Source organism: Callithrix jacchus, chromosome 5 (genome assembly GCF_049354715.1).
Source record: "Callithrix jacchus isolate 240 chromosome 5, calJac240_pri, whole genome shotgun sequence".
NCBI classification, from domain to species: Eukaryota; Metazoa; Chordata; class Mammalia; order Primates; family Cebidae; genus Callithrix; species Callithrix jacchus.
The window spans coordinates 136,776,315-136,793,929 of NC_133506.1; the positions used below are offsets into that span (position 1 = coordinate 136,776,315).

Genomic DNA, 17,615 nt, shown 5'->3' on the forward strand with positions numbered 1-17,615 from the left:
GGCCTCGATGTTCCTCCCTGAGGCTGCCACAGCGAGCCTTCTGAGAGCTGTTTCTGTGCACAGATCTCTTGCGGTGGGAATAGTGGGTTGAGGTGGAGTGTGTATGTTGCTATATGCTATGTCTATTTTTCTTTTCCTCCCTTCTTGGAACACTTTGCTACTTTGTTTTCTGAAGACTGAAGCAGAAGGATGAAGCTCCGAGGCCTAGCAGGGTCGTGCCACCTCAGAGCAGGCCAGGGCAGCGCAGGTGGGAGCGGCCCCTGAGCACCTGGGCTGGGTGCGAGAGCTCCTCTTAGCAGGAACTTTCCTGGGGCCGGCTTGGTGGCCTGGGCACAGGGATACTGAGGCCAGCTCATTGAGGGCTTACCTGCCTTTCCTCTCCCCTTGAGGTGCTGTGGGTTTTGGTAGCAGCCTTATGGAGGTGTGATTCGAGTCACCAGCAGTTCGCCGTTGCGAGGGCACGGTCCGGGGATCTTGAGTGTTTGCAGCTGTGTATCTGTCACTCAGTCCTGGCTTCCAGGCTGTCTCTGTCCTGATGGGCCAGAACCAGGAGCCCGGCAGAGTCAGGAATGATGGCAGCTTTCTTGTCTGTGGCTGCGAGTTGCCGAGGGAAATGGTCTCCCTGGCACCAGTGTAGGGGCCTGGGCGAGGGCCATGTGGGCAGGGAGGGTAGGCAGGGCTCTGAAGCACATGGTGGGTGGAGCTTGCAGTGGGTGTGAGGCGACAGTGGCCTAGCAGCTCCCCTGGAAAGTCCTCTGCCACCCGGGTGCAGAGGTGCTTGGCAAATCTCATCCTCCTGGCCTTCCAGGGCCCTTCCCAGGAGATGTGTGATGCTGGCCTTTCTTCCCAGGCCCCAGGGGCACCTAGGCTCTGCACCCGCTGTGGCTCCCCATCCCTGGCTGAGTGGCCTTCTTTCTCCAGAACCTGCAGCTACTCCTCCCCACTCACCAGAGGACCTGTGGGTGGCCCCAGGCTGGCTGTCCCCACCCAGGCACAGTCTCAAGGCCCTGGGGTCAGGCTTAGGCTTGGACCCTGCTCTGTCCCTTATGGGTCACATGGCTGTGCAAACACCAGAGCTTCTCTGAGGCTTAGTTTCCCCATTTGTGTCCCTGCCTTTCTCTCTCTTCTGAGCACTGACAGGAAGGGCTCTGGGGCCAGGACAAGCTGGTATTGGCCTTCTCACAGCGCCTGGTGGGGGCTCTCCTGGACCCACCTCCACCTCTGCCCCTCCATGCCCACCTTCCTTCTGTGTTAATGGGAGACTTTCAACCACCCAGGTGTTTTATTTTTCCAAAGGCACCGAGTTCCTTCCAGAAGGCTAGGTCTCATATTTCTCCTGCATCCTACCTGGTGCCAAGCACAGGCTGGTCACATGGTGGATAGCTAATAAGTACTCATTGGTTTCAAAACAACGTTTTGGGGTGGAAAGCAGAGGGAGCCACAGTCCGGTGCACCTTCTGCTCTCCTGTGGCCTGGAAACCCAGGAGGCCAAGCCGGGGAGTCGTCGGCATCTCCTGCCCCCACAACTGAGCTTGAGGGGCTGGGGTACTCGTTGTGTGGCTGCACACACTCCTCTGAGCTGAGGAGAGGCTGCTGCCACTGTCCTGGGGTGGAATAAGCTGCAAACCCCGCTGCTCCAGGCTCCTTGCCACCCAGGGCTGTTCCTGCTGGTTCCCATTGCTTTTGCAAACCCAGCCAATGGCTCTGACTTCTATTTAAGGGTGTGGCTCTGGGGCCCCAGCTGTGGTAGGCCCTCTCCACTTCTGAAGAGAGGAAGCACTCTGGCCTGGGGAGCTGGGCCGGCTGGCCCCAATCCACTCAATGTGCAGCCCTACCCCTCCAGTGCATTCTATCTGCTGTCAGTAGTATGGCCCCGCCCACACCGATGTGGCCCCACCCCTTGGTGCAGGAGGCCCCGCCCTTGCTTGTGTGGCCTCACTCTTGGCGCAGGAGGCCCTGCCCCTCCAGTGCACCCCACCTCCGCTTATGTGCTCGCCACACAACACAGGCCCTTCTAGGTGGGCCTCGATCCTGGCATGCCTCACAGGGGCTACTGGCCTGGGGCCTAGGATGTCAGCAAGGTGGTGGTGGTGGCGGGGAAAGGGCCTATTGGAAGCACTCTTGGGAAAGCAGAGGTCTCTTCACTGGTCTCTCCATTCCTAAGGTGGTTGATTGCTTCCCATCTGTTCTACAGACCAGCCCAGTAGCTGCACCCCACGCTGAGGGCAGCCCTGGGAGTTTCTACCCAGAGAGTATAGTTCATGGGGCTGGCCTGAAGATCCCTGCCTCAGGCCCTGGACCTACCTGCCCCCAGCTCTCCAGTGTGTGCCCTGTAGAGTCACTGGCAACAGTAGCCTTGTCCCCAGTCCTGAAGACACTGGGAGAGGCAGATGTGTCCACACACCATTGGGGTCCGGGTGGGTGTCTGGCCCATTGGGCTTCTGGGGCTGCCTTCTCAAGGTGGGCAGCTGGCCTGCTGGAAGTGGAAGTGACTCCATGCGAGCGTGGCCTGAAGCCCATGTCAAGCCAGGGCCATGTGTAGCAGAGAAGCAGAGGCCTCCGTGCACTTCCCAAGCTGTCCCTGCCACAGAGGCCTTTCCCTTGGAGACTCTTGGGTGCCCCTGGGTCTCTAGCCCTGGTGCGGCCGAGGGGGCAGCTTCTGCAGTTGGAGATTGGTTAGGGAGCTCTGTGGGCTGGGGGTCTCACACTGACAGGCAGGGTCCCCCACATCGGCTGCCATTGATGAAGCTGAGGTGGTGGCTGGCACCTGACTCTGGTCTTACTGGGTGCGACATGCAGTGTCATTGTCAGTATGGGTTCCCTCAGCACCTGAGAGCTGAGTGTCTCAGATTGATTGCTGGGGTCCCCAGTGGGCTCAGAAGCCTGGTGCCAGATGCATCCCATCTGAGCTGCATGTGCAGAGCCCCGGGCTCCTGGGAGCTGTGAGGCTGCCAGGCAGCAAAGCTGGGCCTGTGGCATATGTGACAAGCAGCTCCATGCTCCAAGGTGCCCACAAGACCGAGGCCCCCGATGCTCACTGCCCTCCCTCACTGCCAGGCTCATCGTGTGGCCTGAGTGGAACCCAGGACACAGGACAGCAGGCCCAGGGGTGCAGAGATGGGGCTGCAGAGAGGGGTGGGCTTGAGGTCAGCCAGGCCCTGCCCCAGAAAGGCAGGTAGAGTAGCTTTCTCTGCCTGCCAGGGTGCCCTCAAGTGGGGCTGGGCGGGGGCCTCTTGTGTTTAAGAACTGCTTGTAATTGAGATGGTGTTTTGGGATTTCCAGAAAAGAAGTAATTTTAGTTATAGGTCAGGACGCCGGAGTTAGGAAGCATTTGAGGCATTTGTTAACTAGGACGGGAGAGCTTTATGTAAGGGGCATGGCCTGGAGAACCGCCTCATGGCCTGGGGCTGCCGGGCCAGCAGTGCCTTCACTTCCTGGGAGTGTGGTCACTACCACGTTTGCTGGGCCAGGTGCTGACAGACTGCCCGTCTGGGTGGAGGGGATGTTCTCCAGAGCACACGGGGCATGGTGGACATGCTGGGGTAGAGGACACCTTCTCTGTGGGTTTAGTAGTGTGCCCGTGGGGCGTGGTCGCAGGCCTGGTCCAGCTCCTCCTCAGAACAGAGGGTTGTGGCTGTTTCCACAGGGCCCAGGATGGGGCCCAGAGCAGGGCCCAGACTGTGCCCACCCCTCTGGGGCAAGGAGGGGGATGAGGAGGAGGGCAGGTATGTCCACATGCACCATCCTGCATCTGGAACCCAGGATGGGAGGCGAGTGGTCCACCCACTCCCTGGGCTGGGCCATGGGCATGAGGACCCGAGTGTGGGGGAGGGGAGCCCCCGTTCACTGGGTGCAGCTTGTCGGTGCTCAGGCTGGGAGTGGTGTGGGGTGGGCAGGCCAGGCCCCTGCTCAGAATTGCACTGGGCATGGGCTGAACCCCCTGGCCCTGGGCAACCCTGCTCAGCCAGCTCTGGAGGCTCCTGCTACAGAGGAGGGCAGAGCTGCCCCGCCCACCACAGCCTCCTGGGGCTTTTCTAGGCCGTAATACCTGGGGCTACAAGGAGAGCCAGGGTTTCTGCCAGGTCATCTTCCCTGGTTCCCTTTCTGAGATGATGGGGGAGGAGGCAGGTGAGGCAGGTACAGCCTTCTCAGGCCCCGCATTCTTGGGGATGCTGCCACCCAGAGACCATGGGGGCTCCGTAGCACCCACAGGACCATCCTGGGTGTCCTGGGAAGTGGCACCGGTACTCTGCTTACTGTCATGCAGGGGGCCAGTGGGGGACATTGCTGCCCCCAGGATCCTCCTTCAGCTGCCCCTGCTCTCTGGGTGTGCTAGGCCTGTAGCCCGGATGGAGGTCTGAGAGAGGGGAGATATGTGTGCTATTTAAAGGGTATATAATTAACACAGCAGAGACAAAGCACCCTTGTTCAGATCTTCAGAGAAGATAGCAGGGCTGGCCAGCATGGAGTCTGGCCACGTGCAGGGTGGGTGAAGCCCGTCTGAGTTTTAGCAAATCGTCAGAGCTGAAGGGCATCTGTGGACAAGTCCACCATGAGGGCAGCTGTATAGACAGCTTTCTCTGGAGTCACATCACTGAGGGGTCCTCACTGGACAAAACAGGAGTGTGAGAAAGCAGGAGCCACAGAGCAGCCACAGAGCCCTCTCAGGGCTTCTGCGTCCACAGGTGGCTCAGGGACCCTTGCTGTCCCTGGGGCCAGGGCAGCCGGGGGTTGGGCACTCTGCTTCCCTGAGCCTCAGGGCAGGGCCCCTCGGGCATCTTAGCCCCACTGTGCCTTCGTCTCGCTGGTTCTTGGGGATAGCTTGGTGTGTGGGCCTCCCGCCTCTGAGGTGTGTCCCGCCCACTGGTGTGGACAGAAGCACCCTACTCTTGTGCCTGCGGCCACGTGCTCACCAGACTGCCCATTCCAACACCACTAGGCAAGCTTCGGGTCTCTTGGGACCTGTTGCTCCTGGGTGCCCCTTGCCAATCTGCCGAAAGCTCGGGGCCCTTTTCCCAGGAAGATGGGGCCCCTAGGGCTCATGGATCCCTGATCCTGCCAAAGAGGTACCGCTCCCTCCTGAGACTCTTCCAGTCATGCCTTCCTCAGGGAGTGGAATGACCGTCTCGGACCTGCCGCCGTGGCCAGAGGGTGCGCCTCTGCCCAGCCCAGCCTGGGTCTCACTCTGAGCACGTGTGTTCAGTGTGAAATTTAAGGGTCCTCCCATCTCCTGAACCCTGCCACAGCTGCCCTCCCTCCTCTGCCTGGGTGCTGCGCCTGTCAGAGCCGGAGGCCTGGTCAGTGGGTTTGGCCAGTGACCGTGTGCTCCTTGGGGCGCCTGCTTCTCACCCCACACACCACAGCTGGCCTGTCCGCCCGTGGTGACAGCTGGAGGCTGAGAATTACGTTCTCATTCATACACTGCAAGGGACCTGGGGGCTACATGCAATTTTTTGAGGGACATGGGAAATGGAGGCTTCGGTAGCCGATGAGGTAAACCAAAGCCGCCTTGGTTTTTTCTGGAAGGCCTCTCCCCCACTCTGAGTCACCGAATGCTGCAGAGAGGAGAGATGTGTTCTGATCACTTTTGTCTTCTCTGATCACGGGGCTGTTCAGCCCAGGGTGACTCAGTGGGAGTGTTCTGTGGGTCTTAAATGCTTTCAGCTGGGTGTTTCCATAGCGCTGTTGCCATGGCACCCAGCTAAGCACACAGCCGGTGGCTCAGCAGCAGGCGGGGACTGGAGGGGGCCGGCCACTGGGACTGCCCGCCCATGGGGAGCCTCAGGGCCATTGCAAATGGTGGGCTTCGAGGTCGGCGGTGCGGGCCAGGCCGAGCTCTGTCCCCTGCACTTTCCACACAGCTCAGATGGGGCGTCCCCATCCAACAGCAGGTCAGAGTGGCCAGGCCCTGCAGCGCTGGCCGCCACCTCCTCTCCTCCCTGTCCCTGCACCAGCCCCTGTGGGATTAAGCTCCCACCTGGCCTAGATTTCCAGGATCTAGACTGCAGTTGTGGTCTCTCTCTGTGAGGAGTTAGTGTCCTGGAAAAGGACGTGAGGAGAGGTGCTACCATTCCTAGACAGAGTGGCAGCCGCGTGTCATGTGCTGACGCAGGCTCCAAGGCGGTAGGTGTGAGCTCCCTCGTCCCTTGGGGGCAGGCCTTTGTGCCTTGCAACTCAGGGACCATCGCTCCTCCCTGTCCCCAGGATTTGGGGGGCCCTGTTGGAGCACTGTGCAGCCAGAGTTTCTCTCCCCCAACTTCCCCTGGGGTTCTGTTGTGACCTGTGTGCCACTCCCAGTCATTTATGGGGCTCCTTTGAGTAAATGGAAGCTTTAAAAATAAAATACCACTCCCTCCCCAGCCAGGAGGCTGCCAGACCCTGCTAATGAGGCCAGTGCCCCTCGCAGTACTCTCCCCCAGGGACCAAGAGTGAGTGTGAGAAAGTACCGTAGCCTAAAAACCCAGAAACCGCCTGTAGGGTGGGTAGCCAGATGGGCTCCAGGGGCCTGGGTTCAGAAGGTGCCGTTCTCAGGGTGAGGAGACCCAGGGGGCCCTGCAGCCTGGTTTACACTGCTGTCCTGGAGTGACCTCGCCAAGCAGCCCCTTCCCTTTCCCCGAGTCCTGTTTAGACGGCAACCCGTGTGGAGGCTGTGGCTCTGGGCAGCCCCCTGGGCCTGCCTTTTCTCAGTGCCTCAGTTTCTCTTGTGGATCTCCTGCTGAGCGCTCTCTGGCTTTGGGCTTGGGACACAGTTGCCCACCATGCCCTCTGGGCTGGCCACCACTAGGAAAGTCCCCAGGAAAGGCACAGAAGCCTGATGATGGGGTGCGTTGGGGGTCTCCCTGTGGAACCTTGCACACATTCCTGAGGCTGCCCCACTTAAGGGGTTTTGGGCACCACACAGCTCCTCTGTGCGCTCCTGTACATGAGGTCTGGGACCAAGGCAGGCACCCCATCACAGGCCACTCAAAGCCTGGAGGCAGCATCCCTGGTAGTTCCCTGGGGGAGGAGCGGGGCAGGACCCTGTGGGCAGCCTTGAGCCAGGCCTAGGTGTTGCTCTGGGTGATGTCACAGGGGCACGGGTGGGTGTTTATCTCCAGGCCTCTCTGGCACAAGCCCCCCTGTTTCTGAGCGTGCCTTCCCCACCCAGTCCCTTTGATTCTGAAGGTCGGGAGAGGAGCCCAGCAGCCAGGTGACACTGGAGCACAGCACACCCCATGCCCTCCTCCGTGGCTGCAGTTTGTGTCCTGGCCATGGCCACCGTGCCCTCCCCGGGCCTCAGGGTACCCCCAAATCTGGCTAGCCCACTCCAGCCCCTTCTGGAGAAGGAGCTTCAGAGGTCACTGGAGGTTCTTGGGAGCAGGAACAGGAAGCCCTGGTAGATGCACGTTGCGTAACTAGAGGAAAAGTACTTCATGCTCCAGCTGCGGAGGAGGAGGAGGCGGTGGTGGGGGCAGTGACAGAGCCTCAGCATGGAGCAGAGCTTGCTGGAAAGTCTGCTGAAGCCTGCCTTAAAGGGCTTCTTGCCTGTGATCAAACTTCTTGCTTCCCAAATGCCATTTCAGGTCCTTTTTAGATGACCCTGTGGCCAGGCCCTATGGTACCTCTGGAGGGTGAAAACCTGTTAGAGGTAGGGGTAGCAAGTCAGCTGTTTTGAGGGAGGGTAGGGTTTAGTGAGGGAAGGCAAGGTGGGCTGCAAAGGCAGGGCAGTGGTAGGCTCTGTGTTGGCGGATGTGGCTGGGCAGGCCAAGGCCTCGGGGACAGCCTGGTCTGCTCACACTGCACTGGCCAGCAGGCAGAGCCAGCACCCTGGGGTAGCACTGGGACCTACCCACACCCCACCAGGCTGGTCCTCACCATGTAGCTGAGGCTTTGGGGTGTGGTGGAGGGTAGGCAGATGGAACAGGCTGCTCTGATCACCGCCCACCCAGCCTGGCGCCGCCCACCCATGCTGAGTCAGAGTTGTGGGCAGGGCGGCCTTGAGGCTGAGTCAGTTGGGGGAGGCCGCCCCCTTGCGGAGGCTGTGCCTTCTCAAGGGCCAATTCTGAACTGGCTACTCATTGATGGCGGTCCCGGTAGATGGGGGTCTGAGCTATGTCCCTGAGGCCGGTAGGGGCTCATCCCAAGGTGGGTGGGCACAGGAGAGGAGAACTGAGAAGATCTTCCTGCAGAGGAGAAGCCAGCTCCATGCTGAAGCTGCCAGAACCCTGTGGTCACCCAGGAGGGGTCTGGGTGTCTCCCTGGGGACAAGGTCTATGCCTGGGGTGCTCTTCCCTTGCCCTCAGTGGCTACCCACAGCCTCATCAGGGTTTCAGGACAGAAAGTTTCCAGCCTTCAAAACCAGAGAGCCATCAATGTCCAGGGCCCTAGTTGACCCTGCCCCCTGTCAGGCCAGGGTTTTGGAATTGGGAACCCCGGGTTCCAGGTGTTGGCTGTGCCACAGTGCTGTGGTGCCATGCACTTCCCCAGACCTCAGGCACGTAATCTGCCAGCTGGGGTCATGGAGTGACTGGCAGCAGGTGGGTAGGCATATGCTCTTCCTGGAGGGACAGCAGCAGAGCGCCCTGGGGTTCAGGACCGTCACTGCCCCCCACAGCCCTGTTGGCCCTGTGAGTTACACAGCAAGCCCGGCACCCAGGGGCAAGCTGGGAGGCACCTCCACCCAGGGCGTGAGCATGGTCCAGGGCCTGGGAGGTAGCGGCTGCCCTCAGTCTCTTCCTCACTCTTTCCCCCAGACTCTCCCTCTCCAACTTTCTCCCTCAGCCCACGCGGAAAGGCCTGGGCTCAGCTGTTTGCTTGCACCACTTCTGTAAAGAGTTTTTTTACTGTGATAAAGTACACTTGGCTAATACATTGAACATGGTAACGATTTTTAAATTGCATGGTTGAGCGGCATTAGCGAGTTCACATGGTTGTGTGATCATCACCACTCTCCATCTCCAGAACTTTCCATCTTCCCAAATGGAAGTTCTGTTCCCATGAAACAGCAGCTCCCAGCCCCCAGCCCCGGCCGCCTCCATCCCACTTTCTGTCCCTGTGGATTTACTAGTCTACGTTTGTGCCTTTTTGTTTTTGAGACGGAGTTTGCTCTTGTTGCTTAGACTGGAGTGCAGTGGTGGGGTCTTGGCTCTTCAGTGTACCCTCTGTGCTGGTGCGTTCAGGATTGGTAGCTAGATCTGGAGGCTCTATCAGGTTGAGACTCGGTTTTTCTTTTGGGGAAACCGTTTTGGCTGGAGTGGTTTCTCTATCTTTTTGGCCGGAACCCTTCCTGAGAGGACTGTGTGCCCACTAGGAAGCACAGCGTGGCTGGGATGTGGCAGCTGCCAGGGTCAGAGCTGGGGCCTCCGTTGCAAGGGTTACAGAGGGGCCGACTGCCAGGGCAGGGTCAGGGCTGCCTGCTGGCTGCCCTTGATTGTAGGCTGGGTTGACTACCTGTCTTTCCTGTGCCCAGGACACCTGCCAAGGCTAAGGGGGTTTCCAAAGCTTCCATGTTTGTCCGGGTCATATTCTCCCCATCCCATGGGACATCCAGGTGGGCACTCGGGCAGCTCCGAGGTAGGAGGGCAGCAGTCAGGCCCACTCTTCATTCCTTGCTCTGTGCTGGCCCATCACCTGGGCTCATCCTGTTCTGACAAGCATGGCCAGACCTTGCTGTCCCCTCGGACACGGGTCTTGCTTTCTGGGCCTCCAGCTTCTGCGCAGTGACCTCTTGTCTGATCCTCCCACAAACGTCCTTCTCACGTTTTCCCTCGGTGAGCGCTCCTCTGGAAAACAGTTGGCCAGGTGTCTCACCGCCCCGCTCCCCGTCGCTCAGAGCTGGAGCTGGTGAGAGAAGAGGTGAGGTGTGCCCCAGGTCCCCTCTGCGGCAGAGGGCTTCCTTGGGGCCCTCAGCCAGTGTCATGGACTCCAGTTCTTCTGCCTCTCCTGCTTTTCCTGCCTCTCCTGCTGGTGGAGATGGAGGCGCCCTGTAGGCACAGGCATAGGTGAGGATGCTTCAGGCGACAGGGGCGGACCAAGAAGCTATCCTGGGGCCCATGGAGCTGGGGTGCATCCACATCCAGGTTTCTGGGCCTTGGCCACAGGTGGTGCACATGACCCCGCCGCCCAACAGGAGCCCTGAGGTGGTGACGCCGGCCCCCCTGCCAGGGCCTCCCGCTGGAGGCAGGATGCTCAGCTCACCAAGAGTGGTCCGGGGCGGCTGAGGCCTCCTGGGGGGGCACGGTCATCAGGCTGAAGCTTCCTGGGTCATCTCCTGAGTGGCTGCAGACCCTATTCTGTTTCCTGCCTCTGTTCTGCATGATGGGGCGTGTCTTTGAGTCTGTGGGGCTGCCCTGAGCTGGGCCTGACAGGCATCCCCCCACCGCCGACTGAGCCTCTGTCCTCTTCCCTCTGCAGTACATCGACGCCATCAGCAACAAGCAGGGCGAGCTGGAGAACTACGTGTCTGATGGCTACAAGACCGCGCTGACAGAGGAGCGCAGGCGCTTCTGCTTCCTGGTGGAGAAGCAGTGCGCCGTGGCCAAGAACTCCGCAGCCTACCACTCCAAGGTGAGGTGGCTCGGGGCTGCGCCATGGCACTGGACCTCGCTGGCAGAAATGACCTAGGCCCCTGCCCCAGCCCCGGGAACACACCAGGGCAGTGTCTGGGCTTGAACTCCGGTTTATTTCAGATTTTCTTGGGGATGGAGTTCTAGGAGAGTTACCAGGTCACAGGGCGCAGACATTTTGAAGACTCACATTAGAATTGCCACCTGCAACCAGGGAGGGTCTGATGGGCTTTCAAGTCCATCTAGAACGTTCGTCTAGAAGAACGTTCTTGACTCTTCTGTCATTGCCATGTCCTGGCGAGGCACAGTCCGGTGCCATGCTGGGGATGGTCTTGTTCCTGCTGGGTGTAGGAATCCTAGTGGGGCATCTGGTGGGTGGCCTCTGTCTTTACTTGCTCCTCTTGTGTCTCCTCAATCCACATTCCTGGGGTACAGCCTCTGGGCTCATGGCTCTGCTCACCTGAGGTGCTGAGGAATCCCAGCCCTAAGCCTGGGTCCGCAGCCACCCAAGACCACCATGCCACTGGCCCCAGGTCCAGCAGCTGCCACAGCTTGGCTGTCCTACGTGAACATGCCACTCGTCACCCAACCCAAACCTGCCCTACCTCTTTGCTTCCTGGGCAGCCAGGGGCCCCGCCTGGCTCTCAGGCAGCCCCTAGCCCCTCCCACGATGCTCCAGAGGGGCCTCTCTGGGACACACATCTGGTCACAGGGTCCTCCCCTGGCTCACAGGCTCTCTGACCTGTGCCTTCAGTACCTCTGCTTGCACCCCCGAGCCACTGGGGTCTCAAGTGGGGCCTTGGGTCCCTCATGACCTCAGAGACACCCTTCTGTCCCCATCTGCTGAGGGCCCCTCCTTGAGCCCGTAGACTCTCTTGCCTACCCCTGGCACAGTCCTATGGCCCTGTGTTTCCTGCTAGGCATCCCTAGCCTGGTCATTCCCACCCTGGGATCTGCCATGTCCCAGGACCAAGCCCAGCCCTGCTGAACTAGGAGCAAGCTCCTCAGGGAGAGGCTGCAGAAGCCCCCTAGACAGATGTCCTGAGCCCCAGTACGAGCAAGGGGAACCCTTCCTAGAAGGCTGACTTAGCCCCCAGAGCACGCGAGGCCCAGAGGTCAGATTCCCCACCAGGAACAGGCAGGGCTAGCAGGTCCCTGTTCACCTGTAGTCCATGGGTAGGAGCTGGGATGGAATCAGATGTGTCCCCTGGAACATTCTGGAACATCCCAAGATCTTAGAATGTGTAGTTCAGTAGCAAGCCCACCAGGGAGTCCCTGGTCATGTTTTTCTAAAATAAGGGGTCCCAGGGATTCACGAGCTACACCTTGACACTTGTTCTCCCCTCAATTATCACGTGATACGGAATCAGTGCTCCGCTCCCCACGGTCTGGAGACACCCAGGAGACAGCTGCTCCTCCCTCCCTGAAGAGGCCCCTCCTGCCGGCCTGGGCCTGCTAGGCGCTGTGGGCAGGTGCAGGCGAGGTCGGCTTCAGCACCCATGTTTTCTGGAGGCAACCTTGCAGCCTTGCTACTCCAGCTGCTGGGCAGGGGGCGCTGTGGAATACAGACCTTCCACCTGCTAGACCCAGGATAGTTGCAGGTGTCTGTGCCCTCTGGAGGGGCCTGGGCCTGTGACTGGGCCAGGGAGTGATACTGGGCTTTCAGTGGCCAGAGTGCTGCTGGCAGGGACAGAGGGCAGGGAGGCCGGGCTGCTGGCTGCAGGTGCCGCTGTCTTCCCAGAGGGGATGCAGATTGTGCCCATGCAGAGGCAGCAACTGAGCTCCTGGGCATGTGTGGAAGAGACCCGGGTCCCAGAGACCCACTTGGACAAGCCTCTGGGCAGGGGTCAGGGTGTGAGGGTGGCCTCCTCCCAGGGCAGTTCCTGGTAGCTCCCTGGTGCTTGTCGGGCCTGCCCCAAGGCAGCCACGGGGCTCTCGGGGTGGAGGGGTGACACTAGCTCGTGGCCACTGTGTTGGGGCCGTGCTGCTGTGAGGTTGGTATAACCTGGGTGTCTGCCCTGGTGCTGGTCCCTGATGGCCTCTCCACACCCCCCAAGATTCACTGCTCTACCACCGATCTAAGCCAGGGCTCGGTAGATGTTCTGAATGGCCAGAGTTCATGCTTTTGACTCTGTGGGTCACGCGGTCTCCAGCTCTGTCATTGCAGTGTGAGGACAGCCATGAATAAACGATTCACAAATAGACGCATGGCTGTGTTCCAATAAAACTTTGTTTACAAAACAGGAGGCAAGTCCTCAGGCTGTGGTTTGTGGACCCCTGGTCTAAAAGGGCTGTTGTCCAGAGCCTTCTGTGGTCCCCCACGTGGGTGCCCAGCCACTGTAGAAGGGAACAAGGATGAGTGAGGGGAGCAGTGAAAGTTGGAGCAGCCCCCAGAAGTGCCAGAGACATAGCAGTTCTGGCCCTGGGCTTGGGGTCTGAGGTCCCGGGGATCCAGGCCCTGCAGTCTGTTTAGGCCAAATGGCAAGGAGGGGCAGGGGCTACTGGATTCGGACCCAGGACTCAGGTGTGGCTGGTCCCCAGTCCCAGAACCTTTTGCCATGCCTGTGGCTTCCTTATTCTTTATCCCACTGTGCTCAGCCAGTCTGCTGTGTCCAGCAGGCTGCAGAATGTGGCTGAGGGAGAGTGAGCTCCAGGGCACACAGGTGGTGTATGGAGCAAAGAGCCTCAGTGCATCTGTCGGGGCCGACTTCCTGCCCTCAGCAGCCTGACCTGACCCTCACTGGGCAGCAAGCTCCCGGCCACCTGGGACGCCTTCCTAGCACATTGGGGTTTGCCCACCAGGGTTTGACCTTGTGCGCCCCTGTCCATTTCTTCTTCCTCCAGGCCCTGATGAGCCCCACGGAGGTTGGGCCTGGGTTTGATCTCATCCCTGGAGGTCCCCCAGCTGTACGGCTTCTGGTCGCCTCTTGGGCCCTTTTCCGGCAGCTGCTTCTGTGCGTTGGGGTCAGGGGCTCATGGGTGGCCTATCCCAGTGAGAGGCGCCACCTGGTGAAGAGCAGCCCCCAGCCCCAGAGGGTGCCTGGCCCTGAGCTGTCCTGACCCCTCCCTTCTGGCTTCTTCCGCTTCAGGGCAAGGAGCTTCTGGCACAGAAGCTGCCGCTGTGGCAACAGGCCTGTGCCGACCCCAGCAAGATCCCGGAGCGTGCTGTGCAGCTGATGCAGCAGGTGGCCAGCAATGGCGCCGCCCTCCCCAGCGCCCTGTCAGCCTCCAAGTCCAACCTGGTCATCTCTGACCCCATTCCGGGGGCCAAGCCCCTGCCAGTACCGCCCGAGCTGGCACCGTTTGTTGGGGTGAGTCTGTGGCCTCGAGAAAGCGTCACGGGTGTGGGTGGGAGGGCGGCTTGTTCTCGGGGGTGGGGGAGTGGCCAGGGTACAGAGGCCAAGGGCCCCTGCTTGAGGGGCTGGAGGGTTCTCTTCCCCCCACCTTGCCCGGGGTGGGCTTCAGTAACAGCTTGCTCCACTCCTTCCCTGCAGCGGATGTCTGCCCAGGAGAACACACCCATCATGAATGGCGTGGCAGGCCCGGATGGCGAGGACTATAGCCCCTGGACTGACCGCAAGGCTGCCCAGCCCAAATCCCTGTCTCCTCCGCAGTCTCAGAGCAAGCTGAGTGACTCCTATTCCAACACGCTCCCCGTGCGCAAAAGCGTGACCCCAAAAAACAGCTATGCCACCAGTAAGGGCTCCGCTGGGGGTTTGGGCTGGGGTACTTGGGCGCACTTCCCCAGGCCCTATAGTCATACCACACCCCAAAGTTAGAGGCCTGGGAGACCCTGAGGCTCACAAGAGTGTGACTGTGTGTGTGCGTGCCTACATGTGTGTGGTACATGTGTGCCTGCGCAGCATTCAGCTCCCTGCTGTTAAGCTTCTGGTGCTCAGTGGGGGCATGAGTGGGGTACAGGGTTATCAGGCTCCTACAGGCAGCAGCCATTTGTGAGCAGGTAGCTGCTGTTTAGGAGAGCTTAGCCGTCCCAGGAATGCCTCACACTCATTGGTGCACAGGCGGCTGCACTGTTGGTACCTCCACCAGGCTCCCTGGGTTCTGCTGCCAGCAAGAGGGGGGCGGGGCAGAGTCCCCTTACATGTCCCTTGTCCCAGCAGCTGAAAACAAGACTCTGCCTCGCTCAAGCTCCATGGCAGCAGGCCTGGAGCGCAACGGCCGCATGCGGGTGAAGGCCATCTTCTCCCATGCTGCTGGAGACAACAGCACCCTGCTAAGCTTCAAGGAGGGTGACCTCATTACCCTGCTGGTGCCTGAGGCCCGTGATGGCTGGCACTACGGAGAGAGTGAGAAGACCAAGATGTGAGTGTTTGCTCTGGCAAGGTCCAGGGGCAGATGGATGCCTGCAGCAAGCATGCGGGGTGGCAGCTCAGCTGTGCTGGGGGCAGGATCAGAGGCCACTGTCTATAGGAAGCGTGCGGGGTGGCACTCAGATGTGCTGGGGGCGGGTCCAGGGTCTGCTGCCTGCAGCAAGTGTGCAGGATGGTGGCGCTCAGATGCACTGGAACCTTGCTGTATTCAGACTGACTGTGCAGGTTCTTGCCTTAGAAAACGTGGGCATCCAGAGCAAGCATGACCTAGGGTATTCCCACCAGCAGGCGTCCTCCCCCTGGCAGGGTTCTTTACCTCACCACCTCCCGGCAGGGATCTCCCCTAACAGGAGGGGTCTCCCCCGACGCCAGGGATTTCCACCCCTCCGCCAGAGGTCTTCCACCACAGAGTCTGGTGACCTTGCTTTATCGCCTCCCTCTGCCACTCAGTTTGGCACAGAGCGTGGCGTACCACACGTGTGCACACTTGGCACATCTGGCCGAAGCCCTGTGGGTGGGGCATGAGTTTCCCGCAGTTCACAGACGCAGAGCAGGGCCTGGCCATCCTGAGATCGAAGCCTTCTTTTGGTCTTCAACTCTTTCACACACCTGATGGGCTCTACAGTTTGGAGTTCTAGAAGTCACCTCATGGAGTCAGATGGGGGCTGCATCTCCCCAGTTTACGTGAATGTTGTTGCAGAGAGGCTGGGCCATGGTGCCGCCCTCGCTAGACCTGGGGACTGCCTGGGTCGGGCTCCCTTCTCAGGGCTGTGTTTGTGTGGGTGTATCTCTTGGTAAGATGGGAAAAGGGCCTGACATCTGTGCCTTCCTGTGCCCCCTGGGGGGTGCTGAGGGCAGGGGGTCTCCCAGGAGGCCTGGGGAGGAGGCTGAGGGTGGGGGGATTCCCAAGAGGCCTGGGGAGGGGCCTGAGGGCAGGGGTCTCCCAGGAGGCTGCTCCACCTCTTCCAGTGGCCATTCCGGTCTTGTTCCTGTCCGTGGCTCAGCATGGTGCTGGGGCTGCAAAGCTGGATTGATGGCTCTGCCTGGGCCCTGGGGCCTTGCAGTTGGGTCTGGTGGGGCCGGCAGTTCCCATAAGGATGGCGCCAGCCCAGGCTGCCTTCCCCATGAGGCTGAGCACACAGTGGAAATGGGCTGGGGTCTTGGTCTCTCTGGAGCACTGGCATCTGTTCCTCCAGAGACAGCGGTGCAGCCATGCTGGGGAGCTAGAGGGACATGGGCTTGGATAGTGGCTGGCGGAGATGGTGGTCATGGGGGATGGAGGGTCATTGCCCCACCTGGGATCTCCAGGCTGAACGTGGCTCTTACCTGGGGCCTCTCTTCCAGGCGGGGCTGGTTTCCCTTCTCCTACACCCGGGTCCTGGACAGCGACGGCAGTGACAGGCTGCACATGAGGTGAGCACTGGGCCTGATGGGAGGGCAAGGTCCCTAGCTCTGGAGAGGGGATGACCAGGCCCCTGGGCTCAGAGAGCTGGGCTGGGCTTCCAGCTCCTTATGGGTGGAGGCACAGAGGTGCTCTGTGCAGCGGGGCCTGAGCCCTGGGGATACCAGTGCAGGAGGTAGGTGCTGTGAGGACAGCTCCTGGGCACCGGGTGTGTGGGGGACCTGGCTTCCCAGCTGAAAGAATCACAGCTGAAAGCTGGTAGGGGTTAGGGCTGCTGGGAGGGTCGGGGATTGCCGTGGCAGCCCAGCCCCTCTAGAATCATCCTGGCTCAGCTTCAGGCCCAGGAGGAGGGAGGGAGGGAGGGAGGGAGGGAGGCAGGCAGGCCAGCAGGCCAGCAGGCCAGCAGGCCAGCCAGACTGGCCTGGCCCATTGTCCCCAGGGCTTCGGCCTTGGCCTGAGAGCAGCCTACCCGCATGTGGTGTGGGATAGGTGAGGGTGGGCCATCCAGGAACAGGGTGCGGGGTGTCAGGGGCCTGGTCTGCTGGGCCGCCTCTGAGTCTCTGTCCTTGCAGCTTGCAGCAAGGGAAGAGCAGCAGCACGGGCAACCTCCTAGACAAGGACGACTTGGCCATCCCGCCCCCTGACTACGGCGCCACCTCCCGGGCCTTCCCTGCCCAGACAGCCAGTGGCTTCAAGCAGAGGCCCTACAGCGTGGCCGTGCCTGCCTTCTCCCAGGTCAGCAAGCGGGGAGGCTCACAGGTGGAACGGTGGGCTCAGCCTATAGTCCCACGTTGGAGCCTCCGCTGACAGGCCAGGCGCCTGGAGGTCTGGGTCTCTTTGGGCAGCTCTGGGGTGAAGACTCTGTGATTTGGGACGTGTGTGCACACCCCTGTTTTGACCACAGGCCACCCACCTTGCCCCAGCAGGCTCCCTCTGTGGGCACGCTTGGGCTGGGGTTGGCCCGTCACTCAAGGTGCCCTCAGCCAGCCATGGACAGCTCACTGCTCTGCCCACGGGGACAGCGTCTGGGCTGGGAAGTGGCTGGCCTAGGGGTGGGCCTGGACACTGCCACTTCTTGGGAGAGCCAGGGGGGTCAGGGAAGGCCTGGCTTCCAGGATTCCTTCCTGAGAGCCTCGGGGCTCCCTCAGTCACAGCCATGGATGGAGCACTTGCTGCTCAGCCCTGGCACGTGGCGGGCCTCTTCCAGTCAGTGTGGGCCTTTTGGTGCCAGAAGGCCAGAGGTGTAGGATCAGGGCCTGGGTCCTTGGCCCTGGCATGGGTCCCAGGAAGCCGCGGATCATGGCGGTTGTGATTATCTAGGCTGGGGCAGGGTGTGAG

General features: G+C 60.7%; 1 protein-coding gene across 7 annotated transcripts in view; it reads left to right on the forward strand.

Moving 5' to 3' along the window:
- The window catches only part of BAIAP2 (BAR/IMD domain containing adaptor protein 2), a 78,342-nt gene that overhangs the window by 51,749 nt on the left and 8,978 nt on the right, over nucleotides 1–17,615 (forward strand). For 4 of the 7 annotated variants that reach the window (XM_035302036.3, XM_078374908.1, XM_035302032.3 and 1 more), the window contains exons 7-12: nucleotides 10,393–10,545; nucleotides 13,634–13,855; nucleotides 14,039–14,240; nucleotides 14,666–14,867; nucleotides 16,220–16,288; nucleotides 16,850–17,012. In XM_035302036.3, coding sequence (XP_035157927.2) covers nucleotides 10,393–10,545; nucleotides 13,634–13,855; nucleotides 14,039–14,240; nucleotides 14,666–14,867; nucleotides 16,220–16,288; nucleotides 16,850–17,012 — 1,011 coding nt within the window. Of the gene's footprint in view, nucleotides 1–10,392; nucleotides 10,546–13,633; nucleotides 13,856–14,038; nucleotides 14,241–14,662; nucleotides 14,868–16,219; nucleotides 16,289–16,849; nucleotides 17,013–17,615 lie in introns of all 7 variants that reach the window. The other 3 variants (XM_035302035.3, XM_035302031.3, XM_035302033.3) reach the window with 1 other exon arrangement.